We start from the raw sequence: 19,621 nt of genomic DNA on the forward strand, positions 1-19,621 counted from the left end.
ATTATGAAAATAAAATGCGGGATTCATCATCACACACTGTTCTGACATCCACGTATCACCGAAGCAACAGTGTTGATGCAGGATCACCACGGAGCAGCATGGAGAGTGCAGGATTCCTGTTGATCCACATGGTGATGCTGCCAGTCTCTGGTGAAAATTATTGGAAGGGCAGACAGACGTTCTAACGTCAAACCGCAGGGCTTTTAAATGCAAATGTATGCAGCCATTAAATGTGAATGAAGAATCATGTCAAATAAATACAACAGATGCTCAGCTTAACCAATGCTGTGCACCGTGTCGTATTGTGACGTTTCAATTAACATTTATTCAGTCAATTTTAAATAGGCTAAAAAAAAAAAGACCTTCATGATGAGTGCTTTCAGTCCAGACCTTTAATCACTTTGACAAGGGATTTTCACTTTATGTCATTATGCTTGTTTTATGGTATTTGCTTTGTCAACATGCTGGAAATTTTAAATATTTGTGATAGTAAAGGAATATCTGAATACATAACATCTCAGGGGGATATTTGACCTCAAATGCTAATTTTGTATTCTATATCTTAAATGTTTTGAAAACATTATAGTTTCTATTTATTCTCGAGAATTTTTTTGATAAAGGCACAAAATTAGAATTTGGTCGCAGGCATGTTGAACGGGGAAACTGTTTCCTGAACATCATCGGTACCGTATATTGTATTTGGTTAACTACCACATGACTTGCTATTTGGCTACTCCAGCATCTTCATACATACCTAAGCATAATTAAGATCCTCTGGATTAGTTTTGCCATGTGGGATATCATGTAAATTTAATGGCAGCCTGCAGTTCACAAAATAACACACACCTGAGACATTGGCCTTTTGTTTACCGTTATGTATTCTTCCTTTTGGGATACTTTGAATGATGGATTGAGTCAAGAAATTTTTCGTTAAAATTAATCAGAGTTATGACTAGCAAATCCGTCTACATTGGCTGTTGTCTGTACATTTGTCATCGATTTCCATTGCTTGGATTTAAAGTTCACATAAAATACAAATATTTATGCATTCATTGAATTATGAGAGGAAGCTAGGCTAAGGGAGAAGGTTTTCAGTCTTAATAAGAAATTAAGCCGTAAATAAAATAGCCTATGAAATGAATAAAATATTCTGTCTAAATTAAAAATACAAGTATTAGGTTTGAATTGTGTTTAATAAGAAATAAAACTACATTTAAATCCGCCTGTAAAACATGACTGAATGCGGAATGAAATCTAAAGAAAAACATTTTTTTCCCAAATGTCTTCTTTGTCTAATATCTGTATTATTTGAGAAACTCTTTTATTTTGAAAGTCCCAACGGGAAGTTTTTGAAGCGTTTGAAATGTACGCCTGACTCGCGGTCACGTTCCAGTTAACTGCCAACTGCCGGATTACCGCCGCCGCAGCTCTGGGCTCTCCCGCGGAGTTTGGCGGTGACGAAAGCACCGTAAAAATGCCAGCCTCACTGGAAGTTAATCTCTCTGGAGCCCAACAAAATAAAGCCCTTTGGCTCGTAAAGGTCTGTTACCCCCCCAAGTTTATCAGAAATTATTAAAAACTTTGTAGGGAGGAAAGAGGTGGCTTAGTATATATATTGACATGTTAACTCGTTCATTAGGCCAAAGATGGCGTCAACGCTTTGTTTTTCAGTCGGATTGAGCCCCTCTTAGGAAACTGTCAACATTTCTACTCATAGAATAAATTAGTATGTAGCAATGAATGTAGCGTTAGCTGGGTTAGCAATCTTGAAATGGCTAACAGTCAAGGGAGCGGTGCACCAAAAGTACTGTTGTAAACTGGCACGAATACTTTGTTAAGCTGTATCTGTAACGTCACTACTAGAGCTGGGCTTTACTGGAACAATAAAATTAAAAAAAAAAAGAATATAATGATATCCAATGTTTTTGTTCAAATATACTCACATTCATCATGACGCTTGCTCATAGTGGCGGAAACCAGATCACATCAAGTAACCTAAATATTCACCAAAGGAGTGTGACAACAACTGAGTGAAACAGTGAACTTCACCTGATATTTCCAACATTTTTAGGCAGGGTTGCACCTTTCTGAGGAAATATCGGATTGTGATTATTTTTGACAAATATGATTTGGCAACTTTGTGGGGATTTATGTCTCACAGATGCATTACTGAATATGCACGCTGTCTCGTGACATATGAATGTTTAATTTAGAAATGGAATCTTTACACACCAGTAGTCATTGCAGATATTGCACCCGACCGCGAGTAGGATTGAATTTACATTTACTGTGTTGCCCTACAGAGATGATTTTATAACATATATCTGACTTACTACTTAAATCTTCAGTACTAATTTAGACAGACAAGATAGACTAAGATAGACAATTGTCTATCACGATTGTCAATACAGAAATAAATCCAGGATACGATGTTGCACTTTGACAGTAGTCTAGAGGTATCACTAGTCACTAGGATGAATTTACTGGCTATTTCCATAAATTAAGACATCTTCGTTTCTCTCGAGGTTCCCAAGTATTTAGTCAGAAGTTTCAAGAAAGCTACAGGAGAGAAAGAGCTGGGAAAGATTTCTATGACAAAGTAGGCACCTCATTGTAGAACTGTTTTCATGTGATTGAATCATGGCATTTGATCGTGGTTGTCAGTGATGCTGTCCTCTGTCTCGTCCATCTGACAGGAAGGAAACAAATACAAAAGTGAGAGCTTCAACCAGTCCTGCAGTTACAGCTTGGGTATCATATCTGTGTGGTGAAGGGTTAAATGGCAGAGACATCATCCCGTCTTGGACTCATCAAATTGCTTTGATAATTCATTCATTCACTCTGCATAATATTGTGTATTTTCGGTGTCATCAAGGACATGTTCCTGCTTGATTTCGGTATTTTATTGTCTGGTGTTTTTGTCTTAGTTGTAAACCCCCACGACCTGCTGTTGCAGTGACGCAGTTTTCATTATTTTCAACAGCTCAGAAAGATGTATTAAAGGAACATGGCATTTTTAAAAAAAAAAAAAGAAAAGAAGAAGCTTATTTGCCATCCTCCTCAGAGCCAGACAAGAAGATAGATACCCTTGAGACTGGCTCATTAGCTAATTAGCTTAGCACAATGAATTGTAGTGCATGAGCGGGTTGGTGTACCTGCTTTCAAAACTTGTAGTTCCAGCTTTGTGTTTTCTGCTTGAAATCAAAAAAAGATCCTGGTTTGTCCAGAAGAAATTGTCCTCATCAGCAGTGATTATTAGTCGCAGTCGCTTTTCTATTCATTTTCAAACATTTTGTTTTGCTCGTGACAAAAAGTCCCAGAAAGGCGTTGTTTTGTTGTTGTTGCTGATTGTCTTGTTTTGTAAGTACGACTGGCCAAATATATTCATACTATTATTACATATGAACGAAGAACGCAGTAAATCTTCATCTTTGCAAAATGCACAGAACTACAGAAGTGAGTTGATTTTCCGTCATTTGTGTAATAAATTGTATCAGTGACTCAATTCAGATGCAGTAGCAAAGTCCCATCCTCTCGTGTTTTACGTTATATGGTGAAACAAAGCGTAAATGCTAAATGAGCTTTTCAACAGCGCTGACCATCAGCTTTCTTCCTCAGGTTTGTTTCAACCTGAATGAGGAGCTGGCTGTTGTGGAGGCGGTGGACAAGAGGGAGGAATCACTTCAGGTGCCCAGGGAGCATGAATTCGTTACATCAACATTAGGACTCTCCTTGGCTGTCTTCAGCCAAAGTGAAAAAGGTCAGTCTGTTTAGTCCGTGCTGGATTCCCAATTTGAAATGCTTGTTTCATAGATGGGTCAAGGCTTCAGACTGATAGGACTACATTTATATACACGTATGTTTGCAGAGTTCTATACAGATACAATCCGTCCTTTATTGAGCAGAGGGCAGGTAAGTCAATTTAGAATTGATCCAGGGGCAAAGAAAAGATTGGATACCAGTGGTTCCCAAACTGTGGACTGTGCTGCAAGCACAGAAGGGCACACTGTCTGAATGCCAAATGTGGTGTGTAAATCTCAGAGGACTCGAGCTTCTACAATATTGTGAAGCTCAGCTAACAGATAAAAGGAATAAAACCTACAGAGTTAACATCTGACAGCATTCTTGGAACTGCGTTAGATTGTAAATGAAGATGTACTGTTGTATTGGCCGGTATTTGCCTTGTTGACTACCATATCAGCAAATGCGATGGCAGTCTCACATGACAGTGGCCCATTTTAATGTGCTAAAGTTAGTAATGGGCCTGAAATGAAAGGCTTAAAGAATTTTGAAACAGTTTTTTTTTTAAATTCCTATTATTTTGTTTCCCTGGTACGAAAGGGGGAATAAAGAACAACAAAAAACATAATAAACTAAACATTTGGCATATGTCATCGGCCAGATGACCTATTTAAACATCGGTGTCTATCAGCTCAGAATTTCACAACCGGTGACTCCCTATAAGAAGGAGCCGTGTCTGTGGATAAATAACACAGACTGCTTCACTGATAAAGATGGAGCTAAATCTTGGAGCAGCTCCGTTTAGAATTTACCGGAGGTGTAGGACTTAACAGATTTGACTTGCCGTATCTTCTCTGGTTTGGTAGGTTTTCCTGCTTTGTGAGGATGCTGGTGTTGATGGATCCTGCATTCATTGCACTGTAAAATTCATGAGAATACTGAGAGGGGCTTCTGATTTATGGAGGACATTGGCTGCCAGGCATAATGTATCACAGTGCTTTCTGAGCCAGAGGGATGTGCAGGGATTTGCATCTGACACAAAGTACAAAAATAGCTACGACTGCATAGTTGGGTGTGCGTGTGTGTTCCTGTAGCCTATGGAGTTACTTTCAACAGGCTCATTTCATTCAAGCGCAGTTTTTTTTAGTTAAAAATATGTAACTGCATCAAGAGTGACACCTATATATATAGATGGCATGATTGTGATCAATATTGCATAATCAGATGTTATGAACTTCTACACATGCAAGATCTGCTGGATGAGGAGTAGAGAGCAATGGTTACCTCCATCCAGGCTGTTTTGTTTTCACCTGCACCTGTTGGTTTGTTTGTGTGTGTGTCTTCAGCAGCGTTACACCTCTTCCTAACATATAACAAGTGAGTGAACTCTGGCAGATGGAGTGTGAAAAATTAAAGATATTCAACCAGCAATGTTGCTGCATGACGAGAAGAAAATATATTTTTTGTGCCACATGTCGTTCTGTCTCCAGTGTGTGTGTTCAGGATTTAATCCTCAGTAGTAGCTCCTGTATAAGTGAGTCTGACAAGCCTCCATCACTGTACTGAACTGAATGGTTAACATCTGGGATTTGTACACTCCTTTATCCATTCGCCAAATTCCCTCTGAACTTGTTCCCTGTGATGACATCATTATAAAGGTGCTGTGGATTAGACAAGATAGACGAGATCTATTGTGCTGGGAGAGAGAGAGCGAGACAGAGAGAGAGAGAGTAAAAATAGTAATAGCCATGGGGAATGTTTGTTTCAAGCAAGTATAGCACATGTAAAGCCTTTGTTTGAAATGATTAACAGAATAACAAAAACTCCCAAGGTGATTTTCACAAAGTTGGTAGAGGGGTATTGTGAAGCTGATGAGTTCAGCATTGAAAAAATGATATTTCTTTTACATTGGGCCATTGTTGCAAAAGGCACCTTTGTCCTGTGGTTGCTCAGATACATCTCTTGCAAGTCGGGTTGTTAATCAATGTGTGTGTATGTTTCAGTTCAGTTGTGAATGTCTGATATGAACTCGTGTTCTATGTTGTTTGTACTTGCACTCAGAAAAAGTGGGAGAAACGCACAGAAACATAGCATGAGAAGAGTATCTCTGTATGAGAGGAAGAGGGACCTCATCATGAATCAGCTAGCTCATTGATTTAGATTAGGAGAAACAGGAAAGCGTTTCAATAATTTTCTCATCTAGCAGCTGAGCAGACAGTAAAACAAGGCTTAGACAAACCAAGAAGCCCTTGAATTAGATTATTTCTGTTAGCAGCGGAGGACTGCCAAAGAACAGCATCATCATAACATAATCAGTTGTAGAGAAAATACAAAGGAAGACTTTTGTTCTGCTTGAAGTGTGTATGCCATATAGTATGTACAGTATTTTCACCAAGGCTGAATCTAGTTATCCCTTCAGCTACTTTATTTATGGATGATGGCTGAATTAAGGTAAAGAAAACATGATTATTATTAATTTCTTTGTTGTGGGTTTACCTTCAGAAATCTAACAGCTTCTTGTACAACTGTATCGATGTACTGATGAATATTTTATTTGATACACCAGTACAACGTCATGTAATGTTGTACAACAGCTCTGCCACAACTTCTTTTTGTACCAATGCTTTCAGGGAATTGACAAAATTGTCCGCTGCCACTTAAGGATGTCTTGAAAAGATTTTGGTGGTCAAGGGGGAACTTCACCCAGGCATACAACTGGAATGCACAATTTCTAGTTTAAGCCACTGATTTTTTTCCCCTCTGACCCACCGACTCAGCACCTAAACTTCCAAGCAGCTTGTCCATGTCTCCTGTATCATAGCATTCATAACTACCAACTAACTGAAAGAAGACCTGGTCTGATTTTTGCACGTCACTGCCATGGCAACTGATGGTTCCCCATCATCTGTCCTAATCAATGAGCTGTGGCTGTGATCTGTAATGAAAATTGAAATAAAGCTTTCTCTTCATCAGGGCGCATCCACCAGACACAAGGTTTATTCTATCACCGCCCTCATGCACTTTAGATGTACCCACTCCTGTGTGTGCATTAATACCACCCACATGTGATAATGGATTTTTCAGTTTTTCTGCCCATTGCATTAGTCTTTTTGTCAAAATTTCAAAATGGACAAAACAGTTTTTTCAAAGATTGAAAGATTATGTATACAAATGAAAAAAACAACAGCAATTCAAGTATAAGTACAGAAGCCCTGGATGTTGCTACAGGTGTCAGAGGGGATCATTAGTACCAATATAGTTCTGGCAATGTGGATACATCGGATTCAGGAGGCATAAGAAAAACCTTTATTTCTCAAAGGTCTCTCGATGACTGGCTTGATTGTGAAAGAGCGATGGAAAAAGTGGGCTAATGTCCTCAGAGATGTGGTAGTGTGTGGTCTCTGTTTGCCTGACCGAATGCTTAACTCCGCCCCCACTCGCCCACAGGAAGGTGTGCTGTATGACACCGTTCTCCCACTCACTATTCAACAGTCTCGCTCTCTTAAAAGTAGACACACATATATGCGCGCACAGTAACTTCCCAACCTCACTGTAACTGCGTGTACCATACATACTTACAGTGGTTTGATGTGCATTTGTTCTCTGATTTGTACACTTTTACACCCACAAACACACCTCACAACTACTCATATTTTACAGATTCTTGATAGCTTGGATAATTGAAGAGAGTCCCTTTATTCTTAAAGGAATTATAATTTTGAAAATGAGTAACATATTGTATCACACATGACTTGGCTAGTAATTAAAAGCATACACTCATTTGAAATGATTAACTGATGTAATGGAGGTACAGCTGGTTTGTCGTGTCACATCAGACCACTGCAGTCACCCCATGCTGGCCGTTAGTAAGACTGGAGGTTCAAAACATTCACACCCAAAAAGTGCATCCTGTCTTTTATACAGTTTGTTACCGTCACTAAATTGAGACTGAGGTTGAATATATTTTCCTGGAAGTACATTCATATCAAAACATAGGAGCTGATATTATAGTGTCATACAGTACAGTTCATTGCAATTGACTTAGCTTGTTTTTGACCAAACCCCAAGCTGTATACCTTTAACAGCTCAAAATGAGCAAGGCCAGCTCCATGACTGTTTGTTAGGAAATATGCAATGCAGCCAGCCTCGCAGAATCTAATCCCTGTAATCCAAACATTTCAGACACGGCGTACTGCATTCCTCCACCCCTGTAATACAAGTATTCAATAAGCCAACAATGGCGAGAGGTTGCTAATGGCGACCATCAGTGACGGATACATACATGAATGGTGTCTGACATGGCTTTTGTACTGGCTGCTAGCTAAATTGTCCTTCATTATTTCCCCTGACGTTGTTCTGCTTTGTTCTGGCAAGGACCAGGTATTGATCAAGAAGTTGCTAAGCAACAGGCTCGGTTGCTACAGAACTGTGCAGAGAAGAGAAACCCAGATGTACAGTAATGTACTGCTGTTACTGTAGGCTTGACTGCATCAGCTGCCTCTATGGGGGGCAAAAACAAAAACTTTGGAGCCTTAATTGCTGAAGTTCCCCTCCAGTCAGAAGGGTGTTTTTCCTCTGTCTTCCTTCAGTTGGGTGTTGGGGCTTCACTGCAAATGATGAATGTGCAGAGTTTGATTGTAGAGGCTTGTTTTTCTTTTTTATGTATGGAGCGTGGATCAGGCCAGATTTTTCTGTCTGAACCTGGCCCAAGTCCGACAGAGTGGTTGCTTAGATTGACCGAAAACACACAGGCGTTCAGTTTTTAATGTCTGAACGTGGCCTAAGTCTTGATGATCAACAGTATATAAAATAGGTGGGCAGTGCTACAAAAAGCATTATTATTTAATAAAGAACTGCATTGTTGAAAGGATCAGCAAAGCAAACAACTGAGCTGTAGAAACACTGCCACTGGCTGGAGGCTGGCTGAAGCCACAAACAATCGTATGAAAAGTATTGTTTCCCAGAGGAGTTCTGTGCTTCCGTGTTGAAGGACCGTGAGACATATTTTGAGATTAGCACTAAAACTGCCTGAATTTTAAAGCTCTGGCAGCTGGATGTAGGTGACAGCTTTAGTCCCACAGACTAAAACTGTTTTCTATGTAGGAAAAAGAGATTCGCAAAACAATACCAGAGCTTTTGAATTGCTGTCAAAATCAGAGATGTGGGCAGTGATTCCGATGTCTGGAACCAAGCTCAAAAGCAGTACTGTTTGTGTAGTTTTTTTTAAAGAAAGGAATACATTTTTGTTGTCCAGTGATATTATTTGAAATCCCTTTTGTGTAGAAGCATCATGCAGAAAACCTTCAGAGCTGTGAAGGTGGTTGGATCCTGAGTAGAGTTTTGTAGGTGTATTATTGAAGGAGTGTGGCTGGCTAAGCTTTAAGATATTCATTCCAAATTGTGTGGCTCATGTCTGTTGGCTTGATACCTCATGAAAAAGAAAAAACCCAAAACCTTTTACTTCAGATGAAACAAACCTCACCTTCAGCACTACAGCTGACTTAATTCATAAGGACTCAACAAGCACACAGTATGAACTGATGGCATTTGTCTGTGGTTCCTCACAGCACTGGAAGTTGTGAATTAGCTTGTGCAGTAGCTGTATGACTGGGCTGTGTCCATGGCTGACGTCAGGGAGACGTCGTGGTATTATGTTAGAAAAAGCTTTGTTCTGTGTGTCTGCCCACAGAAATCCAAAGGGAGCCTTCAGAGTTGTTTTTGTCAGAGCTCAGATCTCATGGGCATACTCACTGTCAGAGCTTGTGGAGGCGCTCTCCTTTTGCTCGACTCACCAGAAACAAATACCAATCTCATAAAATGAGTGTCATGGGTATCGGTGATAGGAAGTTGTACATTTTTCACATCAAGAAATTTCTTATCAAGAAATTTCACTTCGGCCTCTGATCTTCTCCAGCATCTCTGTAAATACCGCTGTAAATTAGCCTTTGGCTACAAGCTGGCATATTTACATGTGAAATGTTCATTAATATGCACTGTCCCTTTTAAACAAAATAAAATAAATAAATAAAATTGTCTCCATCAAGCAAGGACAGAGGGAAAAAAATGTTCAGAAATCGGAATGTTCTCGCTTTTCTGTTTCAGTCTTGTGGCACAATCATGTGAGGGAGGGTGCTGGGCTCACTTTGACTGGAGGCTCCTCTCCTCAGTGATCCACACTTGCTGTTGCTCAAGGTGAAAAGAGGATAGCATGCCAGCAATTGTATAGCTTGAAAAATGTCATCTGCCTTCTAATTTCTGCTTTTTTTTTTTCTTTTTATGCTTAAAAAGTGACCCCTGCTGTTCTCCCACATAAGAGGCATGCAAAGCTGAAAGTAACATTGAGGAAAAACACTCTGCTGTTGCCAGTTGTAGATTTTATGGGGAAATAAAATGTCAACCTGAATAAACTGTTGAAAGTCCAAGCCTATGTTACACATTGTTATAACATAAGGAAATGTGATGGAAGTAACCTTGAGAAGAACATAAACTTTTTCCAAAATATTCCAGCTTTTCATTTTATTTACCAGCCACTTTAATAATTACCTTTGCTGTGTGTAACTGTGTCAGATGTTCTGGGGGAGCTGACTCAACCTCACCTAACAGCGAACCTTGTACGTCTGTTATGGACATCCATTAGATTGTCCAGTGTAAGCTGTCTCTGAGTCTCCAGTCTCTTTCTTGTGTCTGACGAATCCCCCTCACCACATAAAATTCCTCTACACTAGGAATGTAAAAGGTCTGCTGACTGACAACTGACCCTTGTCATCCAGTTATTAATCTATAACTGACTGCAGTTGACTAAATAGATATGGACGAGTGTCTGTGACCGACTAAAAATACCAACAGCGTTTTTCATATTTTCATATGGACTCATTTTTATGTGCAAATGGATCTTTCTTTGCAAATGGAAATGGCGACATAAACAACTGAACATGAGAATTCACACATCAGACACCTGCAGCGCTGTGTACATGGAGTAACCTTAAACATGGTGTGTGCCGTATGGCACCGTAATAGCCTAGATCTCCTGTGTAGGACAATATGAAGGGATTTTTATCAAAATGAAGAAGCACCGTTGTGGCTTTGCACTGCCTTCTTTTTGTACTTAACATTTACAAACTCAGCTGGCCTGAACCTGCTTTTTAGAATGTCGTTAGAGTTGGCTGTTGGAGTCCTGAACCCTGATGGGGTCAAAAAGTAGCACATTATACAAAGAAATTACAGAAGTTGCCTGGAAACTCTTATTAAATATTAAAGCAGCCAGTGTTATCCTGGGGTTCACGTTCTGTTTGAGATGTCTGAGCAGTGGAATAATTTTGTTTTGTGTAGGGAGATTTTACTCAACAGTAGCAATTCTTACCTCAATCTTAAAAACCACTCACACTCTATAGGTGAGAGATGTTTTGGTGAGAGTTTTGTGTTGCACTATTTATGAGGCTCAGGATAAGTGGAACCGCAGATTCAAGAGTGTCCTGCCCATCACTCCCAATTCAACATGTTTCCATTCCTGAGGAATGGTAATAATGGTTCAGGTATTGTCTCAAGAGTTACAGGGAAACACAGTGAAGGAGAAGACATTTACAGTTAGACTGAAACACGTGAAATTAAAAATTATGGCCTTAATTTCACGGTGCATTCTGATGCACATCATAAATCTGAAATCTGCATTGCTTTTTCACAGAAAAAGGTTTCTTTTGGCAAATTAAATAACTGCCATAGCTTTTTTCTTTCAATACAAAACTTCCAATAATCCCACAGCAAACACAATCATGGATTCCAATCATAAAGTAGAGATAAGCAAATTAAATGGATATCAGAAGCAGTCATAGTTTTTATTTACCAAAATGTGTTATTATGTGAATATGAGTTCTTTTTTTGGGGGGGGGGGGACTGGTAAGAAAATTGCATGGCATGTAGAATTCTTAATCTACCACACATTTGGCAGATGAGCTAAAAGTTAATTTGGGACCTTGGTTTAGGTTTGGAGGTGGGAGGTTGAAAGCTCGCTCGGCAGTTACCTAACGGTGGACTAGTTATCCAGCTTTGGACATGCATGTGTGGGCAGGTTCATGTTAATGTTTAAGAGTGCTACAGTTCTGTGGCCATATCTGGGGAAAAAAATCATAAATCTGAATCAGTTCTTTCTGATTTTTCGAGCACCTTGTCTTCCATCCCTGTTAAAAATGTTGCATCCCTCAAATCCCACAAGGTAAAAATGATGCAATGAAAACAATTTATCAAGACAGTGCACAAAAGATAGCTTCTCATGTAGACCTCACCTCACTCGCCTGTGTGTTGCAGTCTCTGATGTCATGTTGCGTCATTACGTGTTGATCACAAGTGTCACTCATGCAGCTGGAAGGTGCACGCAAGCTTGGCTCTGACTTCTTCCTTGTTTTGCTATTGTCCGTCTGCTTCTGCTCTTGAGGTGTCTTTTTGTCTCTGAGCCTTTTAAAGTCTAGTTACTGTGTCTGTTGTCATTGGTCTGTCCATGCCCATCTCATTTTTTTATTGACATTATTTACCACGATGGAACTGACATCTCTGGGTGCGATTTACAAAGGTTAATGTAAACCGACTCTTTTCACCACTCATCTCAATGCAGGTTTCCTGAGAGGGCTGCAGACTCCACTCCATGCTGCATACTCCAAATGCTGAGAAATGAAAAAAGGTTGACCGCAAAAACCCATTTGGCAGCACACAGCATAAGCACAGCATAATTACTTAGCAGCAAATACAGAAGCCTTCTGCAACATCCCAACACAGAATCAATGCCAATTGAATTGCAGCTAGATCCAGTTAATACATCACCCGAATTACAACAGACCAACTCTGAAATCATACCTACCCATTTTTTTATTTGTGCCTGGATTTGAAATTATGATTTATGTAGTCCCCTCAAAACCAAAGTGCTCATGAAATGATAAAAGTACAGTTGTGATATGTATGTTTACTCTGTACTGTAGAGCAACCATTCCATTGTTTGTTGGCCTCCGTTGAGGTTCACAGATTTGGGAGTGTGAGAAGTTGCTTTTTTATATTTGTAATGTGTTTTTTGAATTCATTGTTGGTCTGATTTATTCAAAGTGTTGGCCGTGATACGTTTTCCATAAACACAGAAATGCCATTGCACATTTTCAATTATTTTTCGGAAAATATTACACAGACCTTGACGGAGGTCTGCAGTCTTTTAGTGCACTTTTAGTTGAATCAGTGTCAGATCTTTTGTAGCTGTATAATGGTTTCGGCTGCCTCTTTTATTAAAGCTGAGAGTGGCAGGGGCCTGTCCTTCCCTTTTTCCTCCTCTTCATCACCTTGTCCCCTCTTAAGTCATCGCTTCGAAAGATACAAATCTGATGTATGTTAGTAATTTTCTGGCAGAGAGGCAGCACACGGCCGGGGATAAGGAAGGGGGTGTGTATGACAGAGGAGAGCAGCTTGTGAGCGTATGATGTAGGAGTTGAGTTTGCCTGGCAACAGGTGAAAAGGCTGAAATGAGTCTGTTGGTAGTTGTACGATTTGAGCTTTTCTGACTGCTGTTACTACCGCTCTCTTTCCTCTGCCCCCCCCCCCCATCATTCCAAGCTGCTAATATAAGTGTAGCTTTCCCATCATAAAAAATTCATAGAGCGTACCTGCAATTAATAGGGTTTGATGTTGTTGACTGCAAAGTGTCACTGGTGTGAAGTGTGGCATCTGAGCAGCACAGATTCACTGTGTTTGTCCACAGCTGCAGAGGTGTACACATTTACTTTAACAGCAATGGGTTTTGTGTTGTATGTACTGTAGGTTGTCTGTGTGTGAGGTCTGAACTGAGGATGAAGCGTGCCTGATGTCAGAGATTGATGTGGGTGTATGAGTCATGATGGGTTTGGCCATGTCACTCGCTCAAGTAGACTGTTTCATTCTCTGTGTGTCCAACATAGATTTTTCCTCTCAGAAAGATTAACCTCGGAGGTAATGAATACTTTCAAATATTCTGAATTCAAACATTTCCACTCCTACAAGCTTCCATAAATGTATTATGACGCATCCTGGTTTCAGATTGTTTGGAATGAAATCAGGCTAGACTTGTTTTCCATTTACTTTGGCATCGGCAGCATCATTCAGTGCCAGACGAGCTTCTTTGTACTTAAACACAGGCATCGCACATCAGTATTATTGCCTGTTTTGTAACCTAGTATAGTCAAGCTATTGATTTACAACAAGTGGTAGGTCAAGTCCAGTTTGAACTGCGCCTACACAACTACTACATCACCTTTTTATTCAAGCCAAAATAAAATCAGGGTTTTAACAGCGGGATCTTAACATTCCCTCTCGCTCAGCATTGAGCTGTTTTTCTATTACATTGTTATCAGCTGGACTCTTTTGGTACCAGTGCGTATGTTTTCATTGCACTTTTGGTACACCCCCTGTGTGGATGGTTGTCATAGCAACACAGCGTGAAACTTGCGTCATTTCCAGTGCGACAATCAAGACTTTTCACGGAAGGCTCTTTATTTGGTTTCTGGATTTATCATCACGCTGAGGAAAATAGAACAAACAACCAATTACAGATTACGCCTGCAGCCCAAAGTCCAATGAAACCTAAAATTGTGTCACTAACACACAGGTAAACATAAGTGTCAATTAGTAACTGAATTGTAATCACTTACTTAACAGTTTGATAAGAAAAATTACAGTAGAATCCCATAATTACAATTGGACTTTTTAAATTAAGTAATGGCATAGAAAAAGACAGTCTGTATTGCATAATTGTGAAATTGAATATATATAGGTTTGGAATTTTTTCTTCAGGAAGTGGGCAGTACGTGTCTGGTTCTGTCTTGCTGCTGTTTCTCTACAGTAGATATATAGTACAGTAGAGACCACTGTACCTGCAAGGCGAAGCTCTCCTTGCAAAAGGTTGAAGAAGGTCTCGGCCACAGCACCCTTCGCCTCCCCCTCTAGCTCTTACGATAGTCGAAAGCATCAAAGCCAATCACTGCTCTGCAGTGTTCACACGTCACAGCTCAGCTTGATTGAAATGTTGATGGAGGGGATGTGAAAAAAGTACCTGGTGCCTGGTGTTACATAGCATAGTCAAGCTGATACCGTGCAGTAGAACGAGGGCTTTTGTGTTGAGAGGATTTAATCACGAACAGGGCCTGGTTTCAGGAAAAGATGGTATTGAATTGAATAGGGGTGTACTACTAGCTATAGTGTGGGACATAGCGTAGGTGTTTCTGATCCTGAGTGTGGTCCCTGGTGACCAGATAATGCTTGAACAAAGCTGGAAAAAAGTTGTAAAAAGTAAATGTTAATATAGCGTGTCATTGCCTCTCAGCAGCAGTTAGCTTTATGATTCAGAAATACATCTGTACCCTCAAACCTTGGTCCCAGAGGAATAATTACGACAAACTACTGATAGAAAAGAGCAAAACAAGATTTTAAACTGACCACCTTTTAATTGAGCTTCTCATAGTCAAGCTTGACTCTTTTTAAGCCCAAAGGATTCTGCTTCGCCTCCAAAATGGAGGCTAATGATCATGAAACAGTAGTAGCTCATATTAACAGCAGGACTCTGTAAAATTATAACTTACCTTGACAGTTATGATATAGTCAATTAAAATTGCACTGCTCATTATTCGGTGAAATTGAACTATTAACTCGATTATGACACACATTCAATGCAGACAGAGAAAAAGAGGTCCTCCTTGAGGGAAGTGGGTGATTGGCCTATTTTGAGGTGCCAAATATCTTTGCTGGATTTAAAAGCTCCCTAGGGGCTTCTGCAGGTGGAGATTCTGCACTGCAGTGGCAATACAATTTACTGTGTCATTCACTGCTTTTACAGTTGGTTATGCAAATGGAAATTGATATTAACAAGACTGAGACAGAGGAACGGAAACGTGTACATGTGACAATGCAGTTACGAACTGCTAATGTTACGACTGGCAGTACTTCAGGGTCGAGTGTTCCTCTTGTTAGCTTCCTAAATCTTCTCACTTCTGCCATGAATTCTGTAATGAGAGTTCTGAGCTAGTTTCTAGAAACCTCCGTGTTCTAGGGGTTGGTATGATTCAGGAGATAGAGTGACAAACTTGTAAGTTACTGGTGTGATCCCAGTTTGTTCCACAGAGGCTGTCCTTAAATAAGACACTGAACCTCTAATTTCACCTGGTTGAAGTTAGTTTACTTGGTAGTTACTAGTTCAGCATTGTACAGACAAGGAATATGCAGAACCCAGTATTTGTATTTCTGTCTGCCGAAGTGGCACATTATTTTCATCTGTATTCAAAAAAAGAGGCAAAAAAACCCCCAAAAATCATTAATAAAATGACTCCTCTAATGGAAGGCTATTACGAATATGTTCTTCAACAGACTTATCATAGATAAATATAAACATGCTAATCTAGGATTGTTTTTCACTGTTGCCATAGACCCAATAATGAAAATGTTTAATTTTGAACATCATTCAAAAGAAAATTATTCTTAGACAAACTTTAACTTCCCAGTCCACTCAAACTAATGAACTCTTGCAAGGATTGGCTGTTTTGTGGATGTGGTCAATTATGGGGAGTTGAATGGATTCCGGAGAAGGAAGCTTGAAATGTGATTTGGTATTGCAGGTGTTGACAAATGTTTTACAACTTTGTCTCTGAATTTTATTTCCAAAGGCTTGGGCTGCAGGCCAATGCTCATCTGGTCCAAAAAGTTTGATTGTATCTCCATATTCTAAGTTTGAATCGTGGTACAGCAGCTTCGCTTGAATACCTATAAATACCACTCCTTTTCTCCGGTGTGATGTCTGCAACTGTGTCACACACAGGATGAAGGAGCAGTGAGCGCAAGCATGTTGGTGGAACTTTGTTAGGCTAATCTCCTCGCAGTCAAAATTCTCTTGAAACGTCAGAACAGGAAACGGAAAGTAAAAGACATTTAACCCTGTATATAAATTACCCCTGCAAATAAGCTAACGTTCAAACAAAACAAAATAGCAAGCAGTGACCCATGTTTTAATCAGAATGCACTCTCCTCCTTCCCCTCCCTATTTTTTTCCCTTTTAAGCTGGTAAAGCACAAACACACTGTGCTCCATTATGAGGAGCGCCAATTGAGTGACATGTTTTTTCCTCATAGGAAATACATATTTGGAGGGGAAAAAAACCCATTCAGACTGGATTCCACCCTTGGTACAGACTAATTTCATGTGGCTCAGGTTTAAATCAGAAAATCTCTTGCAGAACTGGGGTTTTACTTCAAATGGTAAATCTTTCAAATGGCCACTGAGACATTACAGTTATTATGCAAGAAAAGTTACAACTAGTGTTGCTGCTTGGAACAGACTTTAATTTACACAAAACATCAAAGGTTTCAGTATCCCTTTATTTGTAAAATATTCACATTGAAAAATAATGGACATTGTTGTTGCACCGACTTCACAGAGGCTCACAGCACCAACAAACACTTTATTTTAGTGCACACGTGTATCATGCTAGATTCAAAGCCCTTACAATAGTCACGGTTGTTTGCACTGAAACTCAGTTTATTGGCATGATCAGAGAGAGACAGTTCAGGCTGATTCGGATGCCAACTTATTCACGGTCTCATTTCCCTTCAGGCTCCACAGAGGCTAGTAAAATCAACACAAGCTATAAACCAACTAAACACAGCACATGTTGTATAGCAACACACACACACACACGCACACACACACACACACACACACATACGGACTGTAGTAAAAGCCGTAGGGCACATCAGTGGCTGGTTTTGAAGGCTTTGTAGCAGCCTTTAAAAAGCAGTAGAAGCAGTTCTTGTGCAGAGATGAATCCACTGTTTAAGCGGTCAGTGTTGAGAATCTCACTTTGATCTCTCGGTCATGTTGTTTGGACTTGTGCTGACTTATTTTGTATTACAGAGTAGTACTTTTTATGTCAAGCCTCGTCAGATCTAATTAAGATACGGTAAACGTTAAGTTGGTCTGTATCACTCTGTAAAAACTAGCTTTCAAAGTAGTGCAAAGAAAAAGTCCCAAAATGCCATTTTGCAAATGATAGCACGAATTATCCACAGTTACCCTGATTGTATCAAATCCCGTGTTTATGAGACAACATTGTGCAGCTAAGATATACACACTATGATATTAGAGAGCCCAGCCCACCTGTTTGCCTTCTCGTTCCTGTGACATATTACAGCTCAGCACACAACACAAGACCCTCAAGCCAATATCTTATGTTAATTGGGTGGGTATGTAATCAGGCACTACTCTATTTTTTTCCTCTCAGCCTCATTCCCTCCTTCCTTTCTATCCTGTTTTCCTCTGTCCTACTTGACAAAATGCAGGGCCTCAGCTGCCACAATGGAGCCCTTGCTGCTGTCAAGGCTGGTGACCAGCCTGAAGCCGGATCTCAGAGCTAGCATCACTGTCTCTAGTTTCAGGCAGTCAAGTGTGCACACGAATGTGCTGTCCTCCTTCAGCACCAGCCGCGAGCCAGGCTCCGACTTGATGAAATGTCGGAACTGGATCACATTGGATGACACCTCAAATTCTTCTGGAAAGCCATCAAGACGGCTCTTGGAGATCTGCACTAGCCGTGCTTTGACCTTGTCGATGAAAGTGGCATCACTGCAATACACCTTTAGGCCTTGTGACCTTTCATGGCTATCCGTCACCTCTAAAAAGGCGGGCTCCCGCTGGTTTGCCCTCTGAGTTTCCCACTCAATCACAGCATCTGCCAGTTCGCACAAACGATAAAAATCGGCTTCCTTTCGAAGGAGCCCCGCCTCCCGAAAGTCGTCTGGTAGCTGGAGCTCTCCAGTTCGGAGATAGTTGAGCACATGCCGAAAAACTGGACCATCTCTGTCAATGAAGGGGTTGCCCATGGAGTCAGTGTGCTGGACTGGCTTCTTACCATTGGCCACTTCTTCCAGAAAGGAACCCTGGTGCTTGGCAAGTGTGGTCCGGTGAGCGGTATACAGGAACCCCCCTACATTCAAGGTGATGGTTCCGGAAGAGGGCTTCTTGAAGCTCTTGCTTGGCAGAAGGTCCGGGTTGATGTGCCTCAGTTCACTTTCCATCCTTCTGAGGTTCCATTCCATTCTCCAGTCAACCTCACCAGCTTTGTCCCAGCCTCCTCAGAGCTGGGTAGTCTGCGGGTGTGTGTGGCACGAATCAAGTCTTTTTTTTCTTCTTCTTTTGGATCTGGTTGGATGAGTCTGGTGCTGCTGAGCAAATGAAAATGTGTTGTCAGCTGTTGTATAGTGTGAATGTGTTTGAGAGGGTGTGATTGGGGATGGCTGAGTGCTGTCTGGCAGAGGAGCTACAGTGAACTGCTCTCTGAAAACAGTCGGGCTCTATGTGCTGGTTGGCGTCCCTCCTCCCTCTCTTCCTCTCTATCTGTATTCCTCCCTCTCGGTCTCTCGCTCCCTCTCTCTCTCTCGCTCTCTCTCTAGGAGTGGGTGGGCAGACAGCATCACATGCGGTAATGAGAGAGAGAAAGAGAGGGAATATGTAAGCAAATAACAGAAGGGTACGAACTCCACAATCTCTTTCTTTTCTTGCTCTCAAGAGGTGTAAAGCTCTAACAATTAATGCACGCGCTCACACACACACACACACACACACACACACACACACACATTCTCCTGTCAACAGATGGAGGGGGGGTTTGAAATGAATCCATCATTTTCGTGGTCTGAAACTGTCTCAGCTTTGTGAGAATGTGAATGTCTGAATGTGAATCTCCTTTTGCAGCCAAATCCATCTGTTCATCACACAGCGTTACACGGTTGCTGGCATCTGTTTGAAAAGGAATCCAGTGTAATTTGGGGTTTTACTGGCGTGTCTTTTCTCCTCCATCTCTGGTTATGGCATTGAGTGGGCTGCTAGTCTTTAT

The 19,621-nt window shown here is 40.6% G+C and overlaps 2 protein-coding genes across 4 annotated transcripts in view; one reads left to right on the forward strand and one right to left on the reverse strand.

Moving 5' to 3' along the window:
• The first annotated feature begins 1,372 nt into the window (after window positions 1-1,372).
• LOC147251874 (general transcription factor IIF subunit 2-like) overlaps window positions 1,373-19,621 on the forward strand; it is a 36,443-nt gene continuing 18,194 nt past the window's right edge. Inside the window, exons 1-4 of one of the 3 annotated variants that reach the window (XM_086219819.1) lie at window positions 1,373-1,540; window positions 2,526-2,599; window positions 2,697-2,751; window positions 3,619-3,760. In XM_086219819.1, the coding sequence (XP_086075945.1) occupies window positions 1,475-1,540; window positions 2,526-2,599; window positions 2,697-2,751; window positions 3,619-3,760 (337 nt within the window). In that variant the 5' untranslated portion in view covers window positions 1,373-1,474. The remainder of the gene's footprint in view (window positions 1,541-2,525; window positions 2,600-2,696; window positions 2,752-3,618; window positions 3,761-19,621) is intronic. The other 2 variants (XM_086219820.1, XM_086219821.1) reach the window with 2 other exon arrangements.
• kctd4 (potassium channel tetramerization domain containing 4) lies at window positions 17,087-19,104 on the reverse strand. Its single transcript, XM_086219822.1, has one exon. It carries the CDS (start codon window positions 18,822-18,824, stop codon window positions 18,051-18,053), a length of 774 nt encoding a protein of 257 aa, XP_086075948.1. The 5' UTR covers window positions 18,825-19,104; the 3' UTR covers window positions 17,087-18,050.

Source organism: Aulostomus chinensis, chromosome 12, assembly GCF_037954235.1.
Source record: "Aulostomus chinensis isolate RoL2024-O1b breed Wild chromosome 12, RoL_Achi_v1.0, whole genome shotgun sequence".
NCBI classification, from domain to species: Eukaryota; Metazoa; Chordata; class Actinopteri; order Syngnathiformes; family Aulostomidae; genus Aulostomus; species Aulostomus chinensis.